General features: G+C 37.0%; 1 protein-coding gene across 3 annotated transcripts; it reads right to left on the reverse strand.

Annotated features, from left to right (window-relative positions):
• Window positions 1–358: 358 nt before the first annotated feature.
• On the reverse strand, window positions 359–22,422 carry LOC104587693 (protein REDUCED WALL ACETYLATION 1-like). 3 transcript variants are annotated; one of them, XM_088900927.1, is made up of 17 exons: window positions 22,219–22,422; window positions 22,069–22,107; window positions 12,692–12,783; window positions 11,135–11,272; window positions 10,990–11,046; window positions 10,818–10,890; window positions 4,853–5,011; window positions 3,009–3,158; window positions 2,658–2,913; window positions 2,443–2,564; window positions 2,229–2,315; window positions 1,948–2,036; window positions 1,784–1,846; window positions 1,624–1,680; window positions 1,338–1,434; window positions 1,068–1,226; window positions 359–791 (listed from the first exon to the last, which is right to left on the reverse strand). In XM_088900927.1, the coding sequence occupies exons 2-17, from the start codon at window positions 22,099–22,101 to the stop codon at window positions 786–788; spliced, it is 1,638 nt and encodes a 545-aa protein (XP_088757053.1). In that variant the 5' UTR covers window positions 22,102–22,107; window positions 22,219–22,422; the 3' UTR covers window positions 359–785. The 3 variants fall into 3 exon arrangements, with proteins under 3 accessions (XP_088757053.1, XP_088757052.1, XP_010243706.1); XM_088900926.1 differs by having other exon boundaries at window positions 1,029–1,226; XM_010245404.3 differs by lacking the exon at window positions 359–791 and having other exon boundaries at window positions 885–1,226.
• Between the last annotated feature and the right edge of the window lie 3,428 nt (window positions 22,423–25,850).

The following is a 25,850-nucleotide window of genomic DNA, read 5'->3' on the forward strand; positions in this document are numbered from 1 at the left end:
CAAAACTCATTACACAAAATTTGCATATCAAGAATATCGGTACCTTGGAGTGAATGGATAAGCCTGCTTTTGTAACTTCAGTTCAAAGAATAGAGTTAAAAGAGGGGCCATCTTGCAAACACCATAGTTTTTAACAGCAAATGTCTGACAAAAGGGTCCCTAGAGGTATCAAAAGGTGAAGGTAGGTTTAAGATAAAGTCAGCAAAGTTGAGGGGCGTTTCAGATGATGATAACCCTTAATAAGTTTTGGCAGCAACTAGTCGAACGTTTTGCTAATTGAGCCCTAATGGAAATTTTCATTACCATTGCTGTCTTCACTACGTAGTTTTAACAGATTTAGACAGTGGAAAGAAAATGGGAAACAGAACCCAAAGGAAATTTTCATTAACCATGAATCTTGAATTTGTTTGATACAGCACATCTATGCAACATAAGCCCATGTTGGCTTTTGGCTGGATGGAAAAAAATGGGTATACGCACTATTTACCAAGATTACAAAAAATATCTTGCCCTACCCTGTGGACGCCAGCACTTGCCTTCAAAAGTTTACAAGGCAAATTTCGAGCTCCTTTTTAGTTGAATAAACCCATTCCACTCATTATGCACCACTGAAACTCAAATGAGAACAGGGTAGACAAATAAGGAAGTAAGAATTTCTTCAAAAATTTGGGGGAGTGAGTGTCCTAAGCCAGATCCTCAAGAAACAAGTTCCACTTATTTTACTTGATTTGAGTTTTTCGGTCTCCAACAAGAAATCTGTTCGGCTGTATTTGGGTCTCAATCTATTAAGCCTGTAAGAAAAAAAAAATATATATATATATATAAGAAGTTGGATGAGAAAGATCAAAGAACAAGCTTGAGAATTCTTCTGGGCAATGATGTCATGGTGCAAAAATTAATGATGTGAAATGACATGGAAAATCAGTCAATTGGTTACTACATTTGTCATCAATGATGTCAAAATGCATTCAATGTGCAAGCTTGTTAGCATTCTTAAGAATTTCATTATATAAAAAGTTGCTCCTCACTTTTCACTTAATCTGCTAAATGTTTGTCATATGGCGTACCACTGTTTGAGAAATCTGGAGAAGAACCAAGGAGATGCTATACAAGCATATTGAAATAGCAATTCCAGCAATAAAAATGTATAGCAGCCGCCGATTGTCCTTTGCAGGTACAAAAACTGCCTTCAATGTATTTGTTAGCTCGAAAAGCCGGTATGATATCTTCAGAGCAAGTTGAGACAGCATCCAGTCAACACAAATATTGACGTTAGTTTATCCTTCTATTTTTTCTTTTCTCAAACTTTATTAGAGATCAGGGCAAGGATTGCTTACCAAGATATAAATTGCAGTTGTAAGCATAAAGTTCAACAAGGGATAATCTGGAATAAGAGCAAGCAGCCACTTGGGCTGTCCATTGGGCACACTTGATCTGCAGATTTATGTTGAAAAGACACCAAAGCGTTTCTCTTTAAAATTGTTGACAGAAATGACATTAACATTAAATAAAAGGAAAATACCTGGTTTATTGAACTACAGATACAGTAACTAGATATATTCCTATGGAAGATCCTACTTGAAAAAAAAAAAAAAAAGAAAAAACAAAATGAAGTCTGCACACCTCAACCAAATGTGGAACTGGGAAATATAGGTCTCCAATGTTATCTTGCCAAGCCATCTAGTTCCAAGGAAATAGAAATATCGTAACTCAGAATGTGGAAGTATAAAAATAAAAGAAAGAAAAATCAGGTAGAAACAAGTCCATAAAATGTAAAACTTACGCAAACAGAGTCAAAGAGAAACTACGCAGTTGCTGAGTGACATTCCGCAAGCAAAGGTAGACACTGAAACAACAACAAGGATAGCTGTAAGAGACTGAAAATCCTATGTTTTTACAATAAAAGTCAGAATCTTAACTACTACTGTAAAACTCATCAATACGCACGTTATGGGGATCCATGATGTGTAAGGATGGAACTTGTTGTATGTAACCTTGTCCAGCTTGTAAACATATTCATACCATAAATAACCAGCCTAAAATAATGACAAAAGCTAAGTCAGGAAATCATTTAAAATTTAAAGAAGTTGAAAAAGGGGATCTGTTAGCAAACAAGAGAAATGGGAAAAAAAATAAATAAATAAAAAGGTCACTATTGATCATATTAGCACATTCAACAGCCATGTGATTATGTAAGTTTCTCCATCAAAGATGATTATGTAACTTACTAGTAAAGCAATTGCAATAATGGTTGTTTTGATTGAGACTCTTCGCTTGGTCTCAGATTCCTCTAGTTTCTCCATCAACTTCTCAACCTATGCATTATTAAATGGAAAGGAAAACAGATAAGAAAAATAATGAAGATTTCAAGGACTTAATAAATGGGAAACCCAGAATGAAGGTAATATAAATTGGGTATAAAAACAGTGTTCAAGAGGTTACTGTGGGATGATAATATGCATATATCATTCCAATGATCCATATATAACGGTCAAGGCCTGATCGAAAATGCCATTCATGTAAAAGTGCAAGGTTTGATTTTGATGGGTCTGCATCTCTGTATCCTGCCATAGAAGAGAACCATCATTCTCTGTAGATAAGACAGTTGATGTGATAAAAGGTGCAGGTGAAAAAACAAAGCAAAATAGGTAACTAACCCAAAAGAAATGTCAACGGACTCCAGAAGAGATCAAAAACTCCAGGAACTTCCCATATCAAGATAACTACCAAAAAACATGTGATGATCTTCACAGCCATAACTGATCCTATCTCATTGTACTTGCTAAAAATACCAAGTGCTCCATACACCATAAGAGTGAAAAGTGTGTGCATTGGGCAGATGTAGTACAACATATAGTCATTATTAAGAACAATGCAACAAAATGTCACAAAAAAATTTAGTCGCCACATCATCTGCATCAGAACAAAAGGATTTGTCAATCGAAAAGAATTAATATAAAATTAAAGAAAAATCTCATGGAGAAAATGATAAATAATCAGAAAATCACCTGAGCAAATCGTGCAAGACTGAAATCTTTCCGTACATAGTAATAAGAAAAATTCCCAAACCCAGTCATCCAGACATATGCGGCAATGAAGACACGTATTGCATTATATATCTCCGTTGCAGCAAAATAGTGGTACATCAAGAACAAGACCTATTGGAAACAGAAAAGTATATTACTCAACTATGGACACATGCTTGAAGCAGAAGCCTCTACTATATTGTGAATACGGATACAGTCCGGGTGAAATGTGGAAAACTGGTACATGTATACAAAGCAAATTTTAGAACCCAGCCTGGAGGCTGAACTGCTTTCCCTCCAGGCCAATGGGTCAGTGGTTCAACTATCTAGATAAAGGAGTCAACCTGTGACATCATAACAAGAAATTTCAAAATAAATAAATAAAATAGTACAGAAAAACAGTAACCCATTAAATGGGTCAGATGGGTCAATGGTTCCACTGTCCAGGTCAATGGGTCAATGACCAAGTCAACGATTTTTGTATTATCAGGTTTAAGGTGACTGAACTGGAATTGCGACAGGGTCAAGAGTCCAATCAGCCAGGTCAACAAAAGGGTTGAAAACATTGGTCCAAAGTGATTTAGTCTATTTAGAGGAACCAACTGAAAAGTAAAAATCACGAGTATGCAAAACCCCTCTATTCAAACATCTAGCACAATGAAGTGAAAAGGGGACATGAAAGGAACTTCCATGCATACTTGGAAAACATGAATAAATAAAGCACCAAAGGATAATTAAACAATTGATGCACAATGTAAATAAATGGTGGTGCATAATTAGAAATGAAAAGAACACTGGAGAGAAGGATAGTTGGAAGTCAGTTAACCATAACAGAGTATATTATCCATTTGGAATTGCTTAGGAAGATTTTGTTTCTCCAGATAGGCTCTTTGATTTCTGCCTTTCGGTGATGGAGAGTTGATTGGGCAAAGCTCTATTAGTCCATTTTCTGAAAACCAGCCATTTGGAAATTGTATGGTATCCATATTTGGGCACATGCTGACATCTTAGAGTCAAATATATTTCAGGTTTTTCTAAAGTTATGCAGCACAACTAGTATCTGTATTGCACACCAGCGTTGTCCTTGTTACGTAGAGCAAGGGACCTCTTCAAGAAAGTAGGTTTTATCCTTTCCATACTTAAGGAAAAAGAAAAGGTTGTATGCATATTTTTAAACGAAGTTCCTGGAGACCCATGCACAATCAAAACAATTAAGGTGAAGATCTCTCTCCAAAACATTCGGTCCAAGTGAATAAGGAATTAGGGAGTTAGCCATTCCCCCTCATCTCATTTAGCTTCACACATTGTTGGAGATGCCAGTGAAATGCTAGCTTGATGTGGATCCTTGCTTATTAGGCAACTTAATCCCTCAAGGAACTGGACATTTTAAGAAGATTGAATTCAAATCTCTTAGAGGGTGTACTGCAACAATGCCCAAAAAAATGATCTATGAGGGTGGAAATATCCAGGAGAATTGAATCTTGAGAACACTGTTATTAAAGGTTACAAATTATACCCAAGCACTTATTCTTCTTGGGTATAAATGCCTTATTTTTACATTATACTGAAGCTGACCACTGAGATTGTGACTTGCTGTCTCAAGCAGGCTTTTTCAATAGGAATTCATCCAAACAGGGAAAAAGAAAAAGAAAAAAAGGAGGAAAATGATGGTGCCTATAAGGTGGGCTTGCTTAGGTGTGCAAGTGCCACTGAAAACCTTGTATTCTCTTTTTCCCCCTCTTATTCTGTTTCTTTTTCAAAAATGATTTTATAAGGATTTTCTCATACTAGCAGAAAACAAAATGGAAAGCAGAACAAATACCTACCTGCATCCATCCCTTCCACTCCTCAGTTTGATGCCGATTAAGGTAAAGTATTGATTTTCCAGAGAATGCTGACTTGTCATGGTGCTTCTTGAGAGAAGTCATGGATGAAACTATGATGAGAAGAATATAGAGGAACAAGAAGAGATCACGACTGTATTTCTGCAATGGCAGGTTAGAATGTATTAAAAAAATGTTGCATCACAATGATAAAATATAAATTGATAGTATATACATTATAGTCTAATTGGCTTTCCTCTTACATGTACATCTAAATCAGGAATCTCTACTTCTACAACTTTGATTCCATTCTAACAAGCAAAGAAAAAGGATCTGAAATGCAAGATAATGGTCAATTGACAGAGAAAAATTAACATTTGGCTACCTTAAGCAGCAGGGATGCATTGAGTAAATGCTTTGTTTCTTGTATGTACTGTGTAAAGTTTGAAGTAGACCAATGTTTTTCATGAGAAAATCAACACTTGTGACATGCTTCAGGAAAGAATACCAAATTACTGCTCATCTCCTAGCTAGTGTGTACTGTGTAAAGCTAATGGCGAGTTGTCCTATCACTTACTAATCTCCTGTCCCTTTGTTTCTTGTATTTGGGTTGGATTCTGCTCTTTATTTGGATGCAGGTGGAATCCTCCCCCCAATATGAAGAGTTCTTTCACTCTACTTTCTCGGACAAGGGGAGAAAAGCAAGGAAGCTTTCACAAAGATTATCTGTAAAAAGGTGGCACATTGGGTAAAATCCTCTGAATATTCTTAACAAATAATATAATTAGGAATTGGAGAGAAGTGGCTTACTCATCCTCAGTTAAGAATAAAATGAGCATTAGGTTGACCCAACCAGAGGAAGGATTTGTGAAGCTGAATTTTCAAGGAAGCAGTAGAGATAAACCAGGCCACATAGGAAGTCAGCAGTGGGTGGAGTCTTCAAAAATGACAAAGGTCATGTGATTGCTTTGTTCTCTGGACCAATTGGTATAGGGGATTCTTTAAGGGTGGAGACGATGGCAGTTATGGAAGGATAAGTGTTTAATGTTCTGTAAAGGGGAGGGATTTTGTATCTCCCTTTCAGTAGATGCATACTTGTAATTATAATCTGGCTTTTTAATAAAATTTCAGTTATCCTATAAAGCTGCAATAAGCCTCAAAATAACTGAAATAATTACAACCGCACTTCTAGATGATAGTTATGGTGGCTCATACAGGATTTTTCTTTGATTGATAACAATGTCAATATGATTTGATAATGTTGTAATTCTCTTAGTGCTGCAGGGGACACTATTGCAATTTTACCATTTTTTAATTATGCCACGCTATTATAAATATAAGGGGCCAGGCACTGCCAGCCCAGATTCTTGACTCTCCAATTTAATTTCTATCTTCTTCTATCGACTCTTTTCTTCTCTGCTTTTTTTCCCTTTCCCTTTGACTCCTTTGTTGAATAATATCGTAGCAGAGCATACAATTGGGCATAAGAAAACACTAGATCGAGGTCTGCAGCAACAGCACTTATCCTTTTTTAATAGAAAACTGAACAAACCTCAATTGTACTAGTCTGATCTCCCTTCCCTTCATTTCTCTTCATTCTTTCTTGGTCATAACACTAGGAAGAGTGTTCTTTGGTGGTGAATACATGCTGTGAGGGAGTGTGTGGCTCTCTTTCTTGAAGTTGTGGATCATGTATCCTTCCTAAGCAGGTACATGTGCTGTCATCAATGTTGAAAGGGTGTTGTGAACATCAGCTATGTGATCAGTTTCAGTTAAGTTTTAGTGTTCTCTTGTCTTCGACTAGGACTGGTGACCCTTTCTTATGGTCTCAAGTGTGTGTGCTGAAGACTATTGCTTGTTTCCAGAGACTTTGGTGGATTTCTGAAGTTGGAAATGGAGTACACTTTTCCTGGACAGATACTGCTTTAGTCTCTGCCTCCAGCCTTTTGTGAATGCTGGTTGTTAAAGTTTTGAATCTTTTTTTCACTTGAAAAGTGCATGAGATTGATCAAGGTACAAAGCTAGGTTGGTGACAAAAGGGTAAGCACAGGTGTATGAAATTGACCAAGTATGCTTACCTAGAGAGAAAGGGGGTCTAGGAATTAGGAAGCTGAAGGTGATAAATACTGCTTTGCTCAGCAAGTGGTGCTGGATATTTGCTGCTGAAAGAACCTCCTGGTGGAGAGACTTAATTGCCTCCAAGTATGGGGTGGACGGGTAATTGGAAATCTGAAAATCCTCTCTCTAGTTAGGGCTTCTCAGTTTGGAAAGGTATCCTAAAAAGTCAACCTGTTTCCTGGAAGGTGTGGAGTTTAAAGTGGGCATAGGTTACAGGGTTAAATTTTGGAGGGACCCCTGGTGTCTGGATAGCCCCTTGGCCGAAGCCTTTCCCCAGTTCTTTCAGGGTGCTGCAAACCAAGAAGATTCAGTGGTTGATTCCTATATCTTCTCCAACAGCTCAGTGACTTGGTTTCCCCGGTTTAGAAGAGATCTGTTTATAGGGAGCTAAATGAGGTGGGATCTGTTTGATAGGGAGCTAAATGAGGTGGTGGATCTGCTGAATCTATTACATGGCCAAAATATTGATATGCTTAGTGAAGACAAGTGGATATGAAAATGGAGTAAGGATGGCAACTTTTCAATCAAGCCCTTATCCTCTAAACTTGGCAGCACAGGGCCTGTTAACTTTCCCTGTAAACAAATCTGGAATGCAATTTCTCCCTCTAAATCCAATTTCCAGGTGCAGACTATGGTGCTTAATAAGTGCCTATCCAAAGTCAGCTTGGAGAGGAGGGATCTGCAGCTCTCAAACCTTACTTGTGGGCTGTGTGGACTGATGCCTGAATCTACAGATCATCTAAGTATCCACAGTTCAATCTCTTCTAGAGTGCAGGAGCATTTTCTAAAGTCTGCTAGAGTTCGTTGGGTCATGCCGGGATCAGTCAAAGGCCTCCTGTTTAGCTGGAATCTGGCAGGTTTGAAGAAAAAAGGAAAACTAGTCTGGAAAACAATTCCTGCAGCTATACTTTGGTCCTTGTGGTCAGAAAGAAACAATAGAGTTTTTTTCTAACCAATGTTTTAAAATGCGGAGGCGTGACGTGAGGCGTTCCACATGTTTTAAAATGCGGAGGCATGATGCGAGGTGTTCCACTACCTAAAGGCGTGAGGCGTAGTTCAGAACGCAAGAGGCGTAAGCCTCCTTAAGAGGAGGAAGGGGTTAGGAGGAGGAAGGCGTTCCACTACCTTAAAAGTCTTTTATATTAAGAAGAATAAAGATGCATAACATTAGTTGAAAGGGGGGGGGGGTCTTGTTGAAGCGGAGGCTAAAGACCCACCCTTTCAACTAATGCTATGCATCTTTATTCTTATTAATATAAAAGATATTTATTAAAAATAAAGAATAAATGAGATCACCTCCTTCCTCCTCCTAACCCCCCTCCTCTTAAGGAGGCTTATGCCTCCTTGTGTTCAGGAGGCTTACGCCTCACACCTATAGGTAATGGAACGCCTCACATCACGCCTCCGTGTTTTAAAACATTGGTCAAAAGTAATGCAGATTCCAGTCCAAAAGCGGCTACTTTGTGCAACAAATGATTAGGACTGCAAAAAATGCGGATCAGCTGTTGAGAGGATGGCATGTTGTGACAGGGTATCAGTCTAGAAACATATAGAGACATGTGGATTGGACAGCTCCTCCCAAGAATGCCAGGCTAAAACTCAACTTTGATAGATGCAGACTTGGCAACCTAGGGGCTTCTGGCATTGAAGGGGTAGTGAGAGATAGCAACAGCAACATATACCTTATTTATTCAAGCCCAATTGAGCGGGACATAGATCTCAGTAGAAATGCTTGCACTTATTCAAGGGCTAAAGCTTATCTCTATGCATGGATGGAGTGACTTCGTGGTGGAAGGGGACTGTCAAACTGTGATAGGATGGATGCAATCTGATGAGGACATTGGTTGGAGCTACAGGTCTTTAGTTTGACAGGCTCAAGCTTTGAGCTTTCAGTTGAACAGCTCATTCAAGTGGATTCCAAGGTCTGTAAATGACTTGGCCAAATCAGGGGTTGTGAGTGATATTGGGGTACTCCTGGCCGGGGATGAACATGCAATTGCTTTTTTTCTTGTTTTTGTTCCATTGCTTTGGTTAGCCTTGTACTACTTCCTTCTATTCTGAGGTAGGAATGTTTTTTTTTCTCCTAATGAATCAATTTTGCTGTTATTATTGATAAAAAAAAAAAAGTCTGCATATGAAATATATGGTTTAGCCATCTGTATATATAACAACTGATAAACTAACCTTCATATCTACCTATGCTTTCTAGTATATTCCCATCACAAGCACTAAACTTGTTTGGATCAAGAGGTGTATCAATAAGTTGGGCTCCTAACTTTATAGTATCCTTTAATAGATCAAGGATATACTTTCTTCGAGAAACAAATTTACCAGGCTTGGATTGAACAACTTTTTTTCTGAAGATAAATAAGTTTTATTAAAAAAAAAGAAATTACAAGAAAGATGACAAGTAATCACCGAGAGTAGGACAAAATAACAATAAAAAAGAAAATAAGCCCCTCCAACCAAAACACCAATCCAGCAAAACCAAAGCTCACCTAAACCTCTAAAACACCAGCAACAAAAGACAGATGGAAAAACAAAAAAGAAACACTAGACAAAGCACCCTTCAAGACAATTAAAAATTACTCTGCTGCTTTATTAATAACTTTCTTGGATTTTTTTCACCATTTTGTTAAGCCTACCCCAAATAAACCTCCCTTCAGCCTAGCAAAGACTTTCAAAACCTGAAGCATCTAACCGTATTGGAATACTTCTCAACATCCTTCAATTCCAAAAGGCAAACATTCATTTTCTCTAGTTCCCAATAAGTATTTCAACTCATCTAGGTCCTTGATCTCAAATTGATCACCCAAGAACTTCTCTACCTTGAAATATCTTAAGGATTGTTTCGCTGATATATATATATATATAACTGCCTAACATGCCAACTAGTGTAGCTGAGAATTCTATTACCTCATCCAGGTGCCTCCATTGGATCTATATGACAGATGATAATTCATGTCTCATCTAATCGGGTTCTTATCTAAGATGCTAAAACTACCAATGGATATCTATTCTTGAAAGAGATTTTTATGGGCATCAGCTAGCAAATGTTCAATTCCATAATATTGGATTGGCTTCTTAGACCAACTTTAAGGGGAAAAAACTTTAAGGGGAGTGCTGAGAAGCATCAAATAATATTTTATATGCTTCTATGATGCCTGCAATAATTCCATCTCTTAATTTTAGGATTTACATGGAAATTGTCATTTGCAAATTTATTATTTTCACTCCATTTAGATTATAAGGTCTATTTAGTTATAACTGTTCCACAGATTATCAATAATTACCAAATGGAAGGGGGTATTAGATTCATTTCCAGCAAACCCTAACCTTCCATCTAGTTTAGCTCTTCTCCTTTCTTCTTCCTTTGTATCCTTCATCCTCCTATCGTAATCAAGATGATGGTAAAAGAACAAGAATATGTCATGGACGTCTTAAGCCAACAACCTTCATTCTAAAGACATAAACCTTCACATTACACAATACCTATCAAAAGAAAAGGGAAAAACAAACAAACAGACCACCTTAAGTTAAAAGAACTAGTTTAATCTCATTTCTTACTGAATGTGTTCATCTACCAAAACAGAGGCCCATTTTACTATCCAAATGGGGTCTGTCATGAAATTTTCCCAATGTATTTCTCTCTCTTAGTTTCATTTATGTTATTATCTGATTCTTAATTGAAACAGAAAAACAATTGTAGATTCCAAGTAGGTGTTGACTTCCATTGTTCTGTAAGCATGCCAACATGTTCCCTAGAGTCAATACTTTCCCTTCAATGAACCTCAAACATGATTAAACCATGAAGAATCAATACAAGAATCTAATGAGAGCATATCAGCACCTTAGTAGACTGCAAAAAGAAATCTGTACGATCACAGACGTAGAAATAAAGCAGAATTGCCCCAAATTCCGATCTACATGACACATAAGATTTCATATGAGCAAGATTACATGTTAGAAGGAATCAAATCTAATTACATAATGCCACAAAATTTGCAAGGATAACAACTTACATGGATCTCAAAGTTGCTCGATTTTCAAGCAAGAATGAATCATCCATTGTTATGAACCTAAAAACTCCGAAGCCATAGAAGTTAAGCAAGATTTGGAAGTATAACAAAATTCTACCACGGAAAGGTGTAAGCAATGTTTATTGACCTTATTAGATTTGTTCTGATTGATGAATTATGAAATCTTGCAGACCCTGATTTTGTGAGGCCTCCTTCAAGCAAAACAGCTCGATCATCTTCCCTAATCGTCTCATTTCCCATTTCAACCAGATTGGCATCTGAGTGACTGTTAGAAAATGAGTCAAAGAAATATGAATCAAATGATTTTGACAGGAGATAGAGAGTGTATTTCTGCATAAGTTAAGCATGAAATGTAGAGATCAATTTTCAAGGTGGAAGTGCAAAGCAACTCAAGCAATGTCACTATTTTGGTTAATGGACTTAACAATGATTATCTCCAATATCAAATATTTTGTTTTTATGTGTCAAGATTGACGAGCAATTCTCCAGGGTTTCTTTTCAAACTTATGATCTTTAGGGTGCCAAATTCCTTTTCTGCCATTTCTCCCTCCCTCCCTTCCTCCCTCTACGTAGCAGATTTGAATCATTGTGATGTCCATATTTTAAAGTGGGCTCAAGAAATCAAATGCAAGCAAAATTTCACCATATTTGGATATTGCCACACATCAAGTTCCTTTAGGATCTGATTTGAATATGCAAATGAATTGGACATGAATCCATGACAACATTTTATGTTCAAATTCAGACCCAGATCTAAGAATTTCCCTATTTGAGTTTAGAATGGATCTTGTTGGGTTTGGTCTAGATCCAACTCATTCATGCCCTAATACAATAGTTTACCACCACATGATGCAAAACCAACACCCAAAGTGGTAAGTTCTTAAATCTCAATGGAATGTAATTACTAAATGTTAATTCCAAACCCACCAATCAAGTGTTTTTTCATATAGGGATGTGAAATTGTGAATATACCTTTCATGATTGTCTTTTTTCTTGTGAGTGTGTTGTTTTCATTCTCTTTCTACCCAATAAATTTACTTTCTTAAGCATAATTTAAGAAATAAACATTACTAGCCCTGAGACCACATGAGACACCATAATTTAAGAAATGAGACAGCTTTTTGGCACAGCTAAATCCTCCCAAATTCTCTAGCCAGTGAGAATTTGAGACAACAATCCTTGATTAATAATCCTTCAAATTTAATACATTGCATTCACATATCCAAAATAAACAATTCAATTGAAAATTATGTGAAAGTTCAAAACAAAATCATGGGATGAAAAGAAAGATCAAAATTATACTAGTTATTTCCAGTTTCTTATATAGGCTGTGTTTGGTTGCAATGCAAATAAATTTGCACTGGTGCAAAACCATGGCAATGCAAATGATTTGAGTGTAAATTCTGACCTATTTTTGTTTCAAATTTCAGCTTATTTTGTTTGATTGCAGTACAAATGAAGTAAATTAAGACATGAAGCAGAATAAAGTAAAATCCAAAACAAAATTAAACAAGAATTTGCATGTTTTACATTTGCACTCCCATGCATTTGTACTAGTGCAAATAAATTTGCACTGAAACCAAACACAGCCATAAGGATTGCTGATTTGATCATTCCACATCACATGTAACAAGTTCTTGCAAACAAGATCATAAACACCCCATGTTGTAAAGAGGGAACTTACACTTTCAAAGGAGATGAGGACTTTCTATATTCCAGTATCTCTGAATATATCCAAGCAATAAGAACTGGGACAAATCCAAGCAAAAAAGAAGCCTGACACAATAAAACCAAAGTTTAACTGAAGATATAGATCAAAAAAAAAAAAAAAAACAAAGAAAGCATCAAAAGGAAAAGATGAAACACAGAATATTAGAAAAATCCCATTATGTATTCAAAAAATAAAGTGGAAGAATACAGTCTCATATATTTCATGGTTAATTCTCACATTTTCTTTAAAGATGAATTTGTAATAGTCATATAAATAAAAAGTTGTTAATAGTTTTTTTTTCCAAATTATAAGGCATTCAAATTCATGCTTCAAAATGAACCCCTAGTGCCTAGTTGTCCTTGGTTCCCAAGGACATCAGGCAAAAACAGAAGGTTTACAAACAAGCGTTCTTGCTTTTTTTATGGATAACCCCATTTGCTTTTGAACCAGGGTGGATTTAGTAGAAACACTACATTCCCCTTTCTGTGGGGAAATGACTGGTGCAACAGTAAAATGTCGGGCTGTAGTGTGAGAATGCAGGTTTGAATCTGAGAGCAGCCACTTCGTGGGAAAAAATGCTCAAGATTGGGTCCATATCCACTCCTCCCAAGATAATAATGGATATCTAGGACCAGCATTGGGTATTGGCCATTTAACAATACATGTTACCATTTTACAATGATTCCCTTCCAAGTTGTAAGGAATACCCCAAATGTAAAAAAGAAAATATCTTTAGGCATTAAAATCCTGATGCACAACCCTCATTTTGATGTTATTAATGTGCTGACTGGTAGTTAAACTCTGATGAAGATTGTTTTATTTTTCCCTCCAAGATGTATCAAAGAATAGCAAGGGGAACAAGAATTGAAAAGACATGACCTGAAATGCCAAAATTTCTGCCACTGCATTGACTAAACAAGTCCTAAAAGTCAAGATGGAATTCTCGAAAAATATCACCCAACATTTCAAAATATATGGTAAGAAAAGACCTTGGCATTCCTTGAACACATTATGCAAACACAATGGACTTTGTATTTCTACTCTTTTAAGACTCTTCAACCCTGAAACATGTTAACATTCTTGAAATTGTGGACCACACAACTGCTTTAACATTTCGAAAGGCAATAAGCCTCCGGGTGTTGTTAGCTGGTAGAGAATATTTGGTTGGCAACATATGCTTGACTCTAATGAAAGTTGGTAGAGAATTTTCAGGAAATCCCAATTTGCTCCAAGCTAGACAGATTTCTACTTTATGAAAGTTGGGAAAACCACTGGAAAGACTTGCTAGCCAAAGCATTGCCCAGGGTTACTTCCGACCATTGTCCAATTGCACTTGGACAGGAACCGTTTAGGTGTGGACCTCGACCTTTTAGATTTGAAAACATGTGGCTGACACACCCGGACTTTTTAAAGAGTGGAAGAATGATGGAGTGAAGAGATGAGGGGGGGGGGTGAAGGGGAAAGGGGTCAAATTCCTTAAAAAGTTGAAGAACCTAAGAGAAAAGTTTAAAGAATGGAATAGGGACCAATTTGGGAGAATAGAGGAGTTGAAATCCGCTTTGTTGTCCCAAATAGAGGAACTAGATGCGAAGGAATCCCTTAGAACAATGAGTGGACAAGAAAGAAAACTAAGATGTAGGCTTAAAAAGGAGTTAGAAGAGATCCTCTTACATGAAGAAATCTCTTAGAGACAAAAATCTAGACACAAGTGGATCAGGAAAGGTGATGGAAATACCAAATTCTTCCATGAAATAGCCAATGAGAGGAGGGAAAATATGGTGACCGAACTTGAAGTGGATGGATTGGGAATTGGATTCCCAAGTGAAGATAGCCAACTGCTTTGTTAATAATTTCAAATCTATTCTAAGGAAGCCACTAGGAAGTAGATTGGAGTTGGTTGATTTGGAGTGGCCGAACCTTTCTGAAGAAGACAAGGATTGGTTGGAAAGGAATTTTGAAGAGAAAATCTGACAAGTAGTTTTTACCATGGATAGATCTAAGGCATTAGGATCGGATGGGTTTACTATGGCTTTCTTTCAAGATTGTTGGAATATAATTAAAGATGATTTGTTTGAGGTCTTTAGAGAGTTTGAAGATAGATTTGTCATTAGTCGTGGAATCAATGCAACTTTTTTAGCTTTGGTCCCAAAGAAGAAAGAGGCCATACATCCCAAAGATTTTAGACTAATTAGCCTAGTGACCAATATTTACAAAATCTTGGCTAAGGTCTTGTCCTTGTGGATTAAAAAGGTGATTCCCTCTCTCATTAGTCAAGCTCAAGGTGCCTTTGTCCAAGGAAGACAAATAGTTGATTAGATATTAATAGCAAATGAGTGTGTAGAGGAGTTGAGAAGATCGGAATCTCGAGGTTTTGTATGCAAATTGGATCTTGAATAGGCCTATGACTTGGTGGATTGGAGATTTTTACAAGAGGTGCTTTGGAAGTGTGTGTATGGAGACAGATGGTGCAAATGGGTAAAATGGATACCTTACTTCTTGCCATTATTCAGTCTTAGTCAATGGGGGAGGAAATGACTTCTTCCCAGCCTGTAGGGTTTAAGACAAGGAGATCCGCTCCCCCCCTTCTTATTCACATTGATTGCCAATGTATTTAATAGGTTGTTATTGGCAACAGATAGGGATGGATCAATAAGAGGTTGGAGAATAAGAAGAAACCAAGTACCTGTAACTCACCTTCAGTTTGCAAATGACATTATAATTTTTTGTGAAGGATCTAAAGTGATGAGAGTGCAGAATTTTTTTGTGAAGGATCTGAAGTGATGGGAGTGCAGAATCTGAAGAATCTAATTTCATTCTTTGAGAATGCTTCCAACTTGAAGATCAATCTTGAGAAGAGCTGTGTGATATGGCTAAACTTAGATCAAAGGGAGTTAGAGTCTATTGTCACCTGCTTAGAGTGCACCATTTCTGAGTGGCCCTTGAACTACTTAGGACTTCCCCTAGGTGCTAACCCAAAGGAAAGTCGACTCTGGGACCCTGTGGTGGAAAAGTTTGAAAAAAAGGTTACTGGCTTGGAAAAAGAATTACATCTCATTGGGTTTCCGGGGGTCACCTTAATCAGAACTACTCTTTCCAATCTCCCTATTTACTTTCTATCCGTTTTTAGGATACCCTCCAGGGTAGCTAAGAGGTTAGAAAAACTGATGAGGGACTTCTTATGGGAGCGAGGAGAAGAGAAAAATGATCACCTGATTAGTTGGGAGACTGTTAGCCATTGTAAGGAAGAAGGGGATTAGGAATAGGGAACTTAGTTAACAGAAATGAAGTTCTTTTAGACAAATGGCTCTAGAGGTGGCCTGTGGAAAGAGAGATTTTGGCATGAAGTGGTGGCTAGTATCAATGGCTGTTATGAAACTAGATGGGATACTGGGGTGTCTTCATGGGCTCAACTCACTACTCCTTGGAAGGCAATATCCAACATTCTCCTTAAATTCCTCAAGTTTGTAAGGTATGATGTTTGCTTGGGTAACTCTGTTCTTTTTTGGGAAGATGTTTGGGTGGAAAGAACAGAATACCAAGATATTCAAAGGAAAAGAAAGGACTCCTGAGGAAGTTAAGGAGAGTATATTAACAAGGGCCATCCTTTGACTAAAGACTTATGACTTGTTTGTGGATTATTCTCATGATGATATTTGGAGGGGTTGGCCAACGGTGGTTTCCGTAGTCTCTAAAAAGAATAGGACACAAGTGAGGTGGGCACCTCCTCCATAAGGGGTTGTAAAGCTGAACTTGATGGTAGCAGCCAAGGCAACCCAGGGCCCTCAGGCATTGGAGGGGTCTTGAGGGACAAGGACAGCAACATTATCTCTTTCTTCATAAAATATCCCTTCTATAGTTCTAATGGTAAGGTGGCCCCATTTATAATCATTTCGTCACTTATCTTGCTTCTTGGGATGCATTCAAAACCCTTCTATCATCCCATCAGCTTCCTTATGTTAATGTCTTGATGCACCCTCTTCATTACACAGCCCAAAAATATGCTATCCCACTGCCATCACCACTTCCCAGCTGCTTCTCTACCACCCACAGATCAATCATAGCTTTGATAAAAGTCTTTTGTGCCCCCTATTCATGGACATGTCATCATCTTCAACCTCCGTACATACCCCTTCAATCTCCATAAGAATATAAGAGGTCATGGAACTATGCATTGATATATCTTTAATCATGTCTAATTGGTTGTTATACCATCTTCTTTTGGTAATTGGTTGTTATCCCATCTTTTGAGGATTATAGTATTTGAACCCATTCTTCTCTTGACTGTAATTTTGGAGTGGAGTTACCATAAAGTCTCAACTCTACAATTCAAAAACTATGACTTTACATAGTTGTAATCTCCTTTTTTAAAATCACTTATAATATGATGTCTTTATGAATTGACTGTTTAGTTGAGGGAGCGAAGGGATGAGGTTATGCTCTTTGTTCTGGGGCATTTACTCTTGCTTATCTCTTTTAATGCAAGATCTGAAACTAAAGAAAAATCATTGAGGTAGTCCTATGGTTTTTTTTTCCTGATCAGTTCTTATGGCTAATTTTCAATCTTCTAGCAATTTACTATTCTTGGTAAAAAAGAAACGCAAGAGATAGGGGTGGTAGAAGGGGAAAATATTAGTGTTGAAAAGGTACGTCTCATTTTGTTTGTGTCACTTTGTGATTTTGTTTTATATGTGAGTGGAAGTAGCAGTTAGGGAGGTTTGTTTAGTCTTTCTCTTGGGATTGGACAATGGTAGGATTGGGGATGCGAAGTGTTGATTTTCTGGATAGCAAGTGCTTTGTGTTTTTAGGGCTGTTAGTATAGATTGTATATTGCCTCTTGGTTGGTCGGTTTTCACTTTGGGATGCAAAGATCGAATTATACTTATTCTGCTTTTTTTTCTTTAGTTTTAATTGATTTTTTCCCTTTCCATACAAAAATAATTCTTGGTAAAAATTGAAAGTATCATTTACAGTATTTATTATTTTAGTAATTTCTTATTTCTTTAGATTATGTTATGGAGTTTCTTTCTTGCTTTAAAGAATTTGTGTTGAACTTGAGGTTCTTAGGTTAACTAATATTTTTCTTGGTCATTAAATTTTTTTAGTTTGTTAAGAACAGTTTAAGCTTGGCCTACCCTAGAGCTTTATAGATCTATTATAAGACTTAAAATAAGTGAAAGAATACATATGACTTAATTTGCAGTTCTATCCTATTGTACCTTGTGAGATACAATATCTCAAATCCCTCTCTCTTTTATCACTTCTCAGCTTGCTTGCCTTGAGCACAAGTACCACATGTTTCTCTATGCTGTGTGCCTCTACCTTATATAGCTTATAGAGCTATTAGCAGTTGACTGTGTGCTTCTAATGTATGCAACTACAACTTGTTCTTCCCCTTACTTTCACCTTTTTTTTTCCATCTTAAATCCATTAATATCTTCACCAAACATATTATAACCTTCTGAAATCAATCAACAAGCATTCTTTAGCCTATTTTCCTCTAGGATTTACAAATTTCAGTGCTTTTTTTCCATTATGCTCATCACAATTTGTAGGGCTTTCTCTTCCCTATCCTGCATCACTTCTCTCAGCTCAAATTCCTCAAATTTAAGTCCTAGTTGTTATACTCTAATGCACTATGAATTAAAATCCTCTCCTTCCAACATCTTAGGTTTGAACCCTAGAGTCAAGTGTAGTTTATTTTATTTTATTTTTGATGAATAAGTAATTTTATTAAAGAGAATAAGGAAGAGTACAAACAGCCTTGGAGGTGGCACGAGATGCTACCTCCCCTTTGGGATGAGTACAGACCCAAATCTTATCAATAAACATAACAGAACTATAGATTAGCCCAATACAAAGAAGCCCGAGAAGCACCTTGTTTAGCCAAAGAGTCTGCCAAGGCATTTGCTGATCTGCTAATCCACTGGAAGCTAACTGACATATTCCTTGTGATCCATTTTACTTTTTTCAAGAGACCTTTGTAGCCCCAAACAGCACTGTTTTGGATTCAGCATCCAACCCACTACCACCCTGGAGTCTCCTTCTACTATTAGGTTCTGCACCCCAAGACAGCTAGCAATCTGTAGGCCTTGTACAGCTGCTAGTGTTTCAGCCCTTGTTGAGTCTCCAACTCCCACCGGACCTGAGAAGAAAGAGATAATGTTGATGCCCTTGTCCCTCAAGACCCCTCCAATGCTTGAGGGCCCTGGGTTGCCTTGGCTGCTACCATCAAAGTTCAGCTTTACAACCCCTTCTGTAGGAGGTGTCCACCTCACTTGTGTCCTATTCTTCTTGGAGAATACGGAAACCACCGTTGCCCAACCCCTCCGAATATCATCATAAGAATAATCCACAAACAAGTCAGAAGTCTTTAGTCAAAGGATGGTCCTTGTTAATATACTCTCCTTAACTTCCTCAGGGGTTGTAAAGTTAGTTCATAATTACTTATTTCTGTTGTCCTCCTCCTAAAGATAGCATATTTTTGGGCTGTGTAATGAAGAGGGTGCATCAAGACATTAACATAAGGAAGCTGATGGGATGATAGAAGGGTTTTGAATGCATCCCAAGAAGCAAGATAAGTGACGAAATGATTATAAATGGGGCCACTTTATCATTAGAGCTATAGAAGGGATATTTTATGAAGATGCAGGTTTAGGATGAGATGAAGGTGTGATGTGAAGGGGTGAGTATGAGGAGTTGCATGTTGAATGGAAGAAAAAGATTGTTGTTCAGGGCTTCTTTCTGAAGTTGTTTTTTTTAGGTTTTTGTTTTTTGTTTTCTTTAGTTTAAGAGTATGTGTCTATTTATGGGTAGGTCAAGAAATCTGGTAGGGGTTTTGCAATGAAGGGTTTTTTGTTAGGTTCACTCTTTGGATTCCTTGGTTCCATTGGGTAGAGTTATGTTTCTAATAGGAATAAGGAATGAGCTTTGTTTGTTTTTGTGTTGCTTGGAAATGTCGTATCAACTTGGGTTGTATCAGTTTCCTCTTTTCCTACTTAAATAAACTTTCTATTTATTATTTTAAAAAGGGATTTTTATGGAAATGGAAGTACCATTAAAACTGGAGAGGGAAGAGTGTCTAAATGTATATGAAAACAGACTTTCACCGTTCCAAAATGATTTTGTATACTGCAATATTTTGTAGATGTCCTGCTTTTATCAAACTAGCCTTGTGGTGGCTCTTTTCCTCCCCCTTGGCCCCTTTCCCCCAGGCCCTCCTGGGGGTATGGAACCTTTCATATGATAAAAAAAAATTTCAATAAAGTAAAAAAAGAAAAGTTATCTCAGCACAACAGGACGGTTGTAATCAAAGGGTGAAAAGGTGTGCCAAGTACTAAAGTTAGTTCATAATTACTGATCAAACAGAAAAAAGTTAGTTCATAATTACCATGGTATGCATCATTTCAACCTTTTCCCATGCTCACTGCTTCATAGTGAGCACTGAAAGAATAGAAATTCAAATAGAACCAAAGGTAAAGATTCCTTCAAAATCAGTATAACCCAGGATATATTAGGTAGGGTATGAAGTTAGTAAAAATTTCTGCACTGAAAGCCATTTCATAAGTTTATTCAAGATCCCATCTATTAAGTACCCAATGTATTTATATAGAAAAGGTGTTAAAACCAGTCTTCGAATAAGCATCTCAGCTTCCTGTTGTATACTATAAGTAAAAGGAACATTACCCCATTATGGTTCAGGCTATCCAGGGTTTGGGAGGGGGTAGACTGGACATGGACCTATCCTCTGGTTTATTGTTTTTTCACAAAGTGGCTGCCCAAAGACTCAAACTGTCATTCTCTTGCTTGTTGGGTTGAGATTCTTCTGCTTTACCAAGCAATGGCTCCTAAAAGAGGATTTTCAGAAATGGATCAACAGGGTATACAATGTTGGTTAGTGATTGCCTTCGATCTGAAAACCATCTAATTGCTGAAAGTTACTAAAGAATTCACAACTCACAAGGCCTTTTTTGTTCTTTTATCATGGTAAATAAAGGATATTCATTAAGCTGAAATAATAAGGGTGCATAGAGGTTGAGGCCTCAACATCATCAAAACAGATGGTCTCAAACCCCAGAGAATAGTTGTCCAAGGTGTCTCCTAGGTGACTAGGCACCCTTGGCTGGGTGCCTTGCCTAAATGCCTTGACTTATAGCAACAAGGCGCCTGCCTAGGCAATAAAAATAACAAGGTGGGTGCCCTATTATAATATCATTAATATTGCTACATTTTACCAATATGTGTGTTAATGCATTATATATATATATTAAAATTTAAAAGATCAAAGGGTTTTTAATTTTTGTCATGTAAAATTATAGCCCTCTTTTTTCATTGATGGATATGGAATTTCTCTATTAAATATTTGATCAATAATTTCTCTATCAAATACTTATTATGTCAGTATTACTTTTGAAGATATTGAAATCAATATTATTTAAAATACTTTTATCTTTTAGATATAATGATTTGCCTTGTTTTGAGAGGAAATTTAATGTTCTTAATTAAGAAATTTGATATTCATCCAATTAATAATTTAATATGCATGCCGAACAGCTTAGTTCTTTAAATTATAATATTCTTATCACCTAGGTGACTAGGTGACTAGGCACCACACTTTACCCAAAGTCACCTAAATGTCTTGACAACCATGCACCAGAGGAGGTAATATTGTGTCCTCAAAGAAATCATGAAGTCCTTTACAGTTCTGATAATTGTCCAATCTAATTCAGCATATCCTCCAGTACCAAATAGCATGTCAATAACCAAAACCAGTTCACCAAATGTTCACATGCCAGAGAAAATTAATAACAAACTAAGACACTCACAAACACATCCATCATTCATATTTTGTGTTTTCCTTTCCATTTCTACAATTCAAATAAGTTCGTCATATAGATATACACAACAAATGCCTGGAAACCTACCAGGCCTTCAGCCACATGTAACAACCCCTCTACAACTCTACATGCATTTCTGGTCCTACCCTCTAGAAATCAACCTTGCTAGAGTTATATAGACCGATTTTACTGGAGCATAGTTGCATATGGTATTCTTATGGAATAGTTCATTCCACAAAAACCAGAAATTCAAAATTTAAGGGCGGATTTCTGGAGAGTAGACAATGCTAGATAATATCAACAACAATAACAATAGGAAAAAGGAGGGGAACATATACAGAGATAATTCGCAGAGAAACAACATCTCAATGCATTATCATGGATCCGAATAAAAATTGCGGTAAAAACTCTCAAATTAACGAGGCAATGTGAGAGTAAAAATCCTTCAGCATTTGGACATTGTCATAATCAACGTAAATCGCCAAAAAGGAAAATAACAAGAACAAAAAAGTTTACCTGGCCAGGCGTCACAGACCCGGAAACCACCATTTTGCTCTGCAAATCGGTCAAGAACAGAAACAAGAGACAGAAATGAATCAAACCATCGATACATAATCACCATTAGAGAACAGCGAAAAGAAATCGAGGAGTAGAGAGAGCGAGTACCAGTAGAGGGTTGGGTCTATGCTGGTCACAGTGATGTAATGGAGATCGTCATAAATACGAGAAGAAAGCCTAATAAAAAAATCGACGAGAAGGAGATCTGAAGCAACGACCAGCCTTTGCCTTTGCTTTGAATATCGAGAAAACGTTGGAAGGGACGTCGCTCTCTCAGCAGGTAAACCAACCGTTGATGGTTGTTGCTCCTCTAACCATCATCTGTCTCAGAATCTTCTCTAGTTCCCACACACACACCCAGAGAGAGAGAGAGCGCAAAGGTAGAACGAGCCCCAGAATATTACATTGCAACGGACACCACACTTGATCATCGATCTCACCCATCAGTAATAGGGCAAGTGATCAATGCCAGATCCACGGTCGTATATTGAAGTGGGTCTATCCAAGCTACACATGATCATTTCATATGTGAAGATTTTTTTCGGTAGGCGATGTGATTGGAATCTTTTTGGTTGGTGGTTTGGATGTTCTGCAGCAATTAAAAAGTATTCCAATCCAGTGGTTTAGGCGAAACTATAGCTTCATGTAAACCCGAACGGCGGACAAATAATAAAAAAGTCCACTCAGGCACCCACTCCACAAGGCCCGCCGGGATTTCGTGACTCGGAAGAAAAAGGTTGTTATATTGTGTATATAAGGTGTATCACTTTCGGTCTACCGCAGAACTGAATATCTGATCTTTGATTTGATCTTGTATCCATCTAGTGCAAACCGGAAAGCTGGTTTACACGGTCTGGCAAGTTTTTCTAGAAGATCTTTCGAGCTTTTTTAAAAGACCACTAGACCAAAAAAATGTTTTTATTTATTTATTTTTTATGTTTGCCTGTTTGGTAACAAAAAAATGAAAAGCCAGAAAGATCGAAGTCTCACAAGAATCCAGATTCCGGATATGCTCCTCACAACACATCCCAGCCGCACATAAGAAACATTTTCATAGGAAGATATTTCCAAATAGGGATGTGTTATGACATTCGTGTGAGGTGTGTGAGCAAATCCTTATTTGTCTTACAAAGCTTTCAAAATCTCAAAATGATCAAAAAAATTGGCAAGTCTTTTTTGAAAAATCTTTTAGAAGATTTGACAATCAAAAGATGTAGTGGGTTTTACAAAAGGTTAAAATATCGATATGGGTACTTAGATACACATAGAAATATATTTTTCTAGTTTTTTTTTTCAAAATTCGGTTTTGGATAATTAAATATAAGTATTTTTTATCAAAAAAGAGTGGAGTCCCGAAACACTTGTAAACAGGCGTATCAAAACCCAAAAGATAGTATTATATTGAAATTTTAAACATTGTTTTTACATAAAGATCTTGACAGCCCACAGACCATTTGGTTAGAGATGCATCTTTCCATGCGCAAAATCAAGACAAAAAAAATGTAAGAAACTTAATTTCTAACTTTCTAAATTTTGTCGAATACATCTTCCCCCAACTAAATGGGAAAGACGAAAATATGGGTTGTAGGGCTTTCAAACAGCCGACAGCTCATGCCAAAAAACGTGCCAAACTAGGCCTAGAAAGCTTCATTTCAATAAACTACGAAAAGTTTTTATCTTTAAAGACAAGGCCCCGAAAGCTTAGTACATGATTTAGCCATCTTGACCAAATGGCACTCAATTTAGTATTTAGTAACAATAGATGGCGGGACCCATTTGAAAGGTTTTAGACGAGGTGCATGATCATATATGATGCTAAACTGGTGTGTACTTGATGCATGGAATAATTTACCCCTTGTCCCTTTTGCTTCAAAGTTCAAAGTTCAAACGAAGAGTTGCTTTCCTGATTTCTTTGTTTGGTGAACTGTCTTTTTGCTCTTCTTCCGTCTTTTGTAACTCACGCCATTAAAAGTGGATATCTAATTAATGGCTGTGAATGATTCCTTTTGTTTGGGAGGAAAAGTAGGGTCCTCATTTTCAAGGCAAGGCAGTCTACAACCGTAGACCTGTTATGAATTTTTTGTTTGAAATTGAAAAATACACTAAGAAAATAATACAAAAACAAACTAACAAATAGAGGTGTTAATGGACTGGTTTTGAGTTGGATCACGTCTAAACCAAAATCAATTTAAACGGATTAGATGAACCAATAAGATACTAAATTGAATCAGTCTAAATTTACTGGTCAAAAATATTTATTGGATTGGATTGGACCTGGTCCATCTGTAATAAATTTATATTGGATTGGGTATTTGAGTCAATATCTGATCCATTGATAGAAGATAAAAATATAAGTATCAATAGACCAGGTTTAGTTTGGAATTAATCTAAATTAAGATGAATATAAACAGATTGTATGGTCTAACATTGAATTAAAACGGTCCAAGATGGCCCTAAATATTCATTGAATTGGATTAGACACTCACTTTGGAGTAATGGATCAGATTGGACTAAATCCAGTCCATTTAACACCCCTATTAACAAACTTCAGTTCAGAGACACAAGATGCTAAACAACAGAAAGCCGCGAGCGAACCATTTGCTCCACTAGCTAGCCGAACGACCAGGGGGCTGTACTGGGATTTCACAAAGTAGTAACAGCATTCGCTGTTCGGGTCCAGCCCGATAATAAATGTCTGGGCCTACTATTCGGGTTTATCAATGTAATTCAATAATAGGGGTGTAATTTTACATAGATTGGATCAATTCTGCGCCCAGGCCTAATCCTTATTTAGTCCGAGACTAATCTGATTCTATACATAAATGCAAGCATAAGTAGATACATAATTGCATATTGGTATATACAAATACATATATTTATGTCAAATTTTAGTGAAGATTGGATGAACAATCCAAGCTCGAATCCAATCTAAATACATCAAATTTTAGTGTAGATCAAGTATGAGTTGGAAAAATCGGGCTTGCCCTTGGTTTTCAATCTGGTCTTGGGCATTAGGCCCAATTCTTGGAATTGAAATCAGCCCCCCACAAGATAATTTTCCATGTCCCACAGTTCATCCGCACTGTGTATTGGAAACAACTTCCGATGATTTCTCATCGTTTTTGATACTATCATTGAGAGATGTTTCCCAATACACGGCGGAGATGTGCTGTGGAATGTTGTGGGGGGGCTGATTTGAACTCCAATTCTTATAGTTGGACCAGGCTTTTTAAGGCAAAAATTTTAGGTATCGAAGCTGGGCTAGACCAAGTTTGGAAGAAAAACTTCTACTTAGTTACAACCCTAGTGATCATCTAGTTAAAATCGAGCCACGTGGAAATTAAAGGAACTGGCAATCAAAGTTGAGAGTTCCCCTCCAAACTGTCTTTTTTTTTAGGAAAAATTACTTAAACCTCCCTTATGCTTTGATATATTCCCACTTTTGCCTATGATTAATATTATTAAAGTAGAGAATGAGTACAACTCAGATTGGCCCGAGTTAGCATTTTATACTACTTCAAGTTCAGGCATTTAAGCCGGGCTCATTCAAATATTGACAAAAGTCCAACCCAAACCTGCCCAAGTTGCACCCCGTAACAAGGATTTTTCTAATGATTCAGTGATTGATAGATTGTTTTGTAGTGTTTAAGTAATTGTGAGAAATAAAAAAAAAAAAGTGAAACAATAAGGATGGTAAAAAATTGGAAACCAAAAAATAAATTGAAACCGGTAATCCAAAT

Source organism: Nelumbo nucifera, chromosome 3 (genome assembly GCF_055504915.1).
Source record: "Nelumbo nucifera cultivar China Antique chromosome 3, China Antique-T2T, whole genome shotgun sequence".
Classification (NCBI taxonomy): Eukaryota; Viridiplantae; Streptophyta; class Magnoliopsida; order Proteales; family Nelumbonaceae; genus Nelumbo; species Nelumbo nucifera.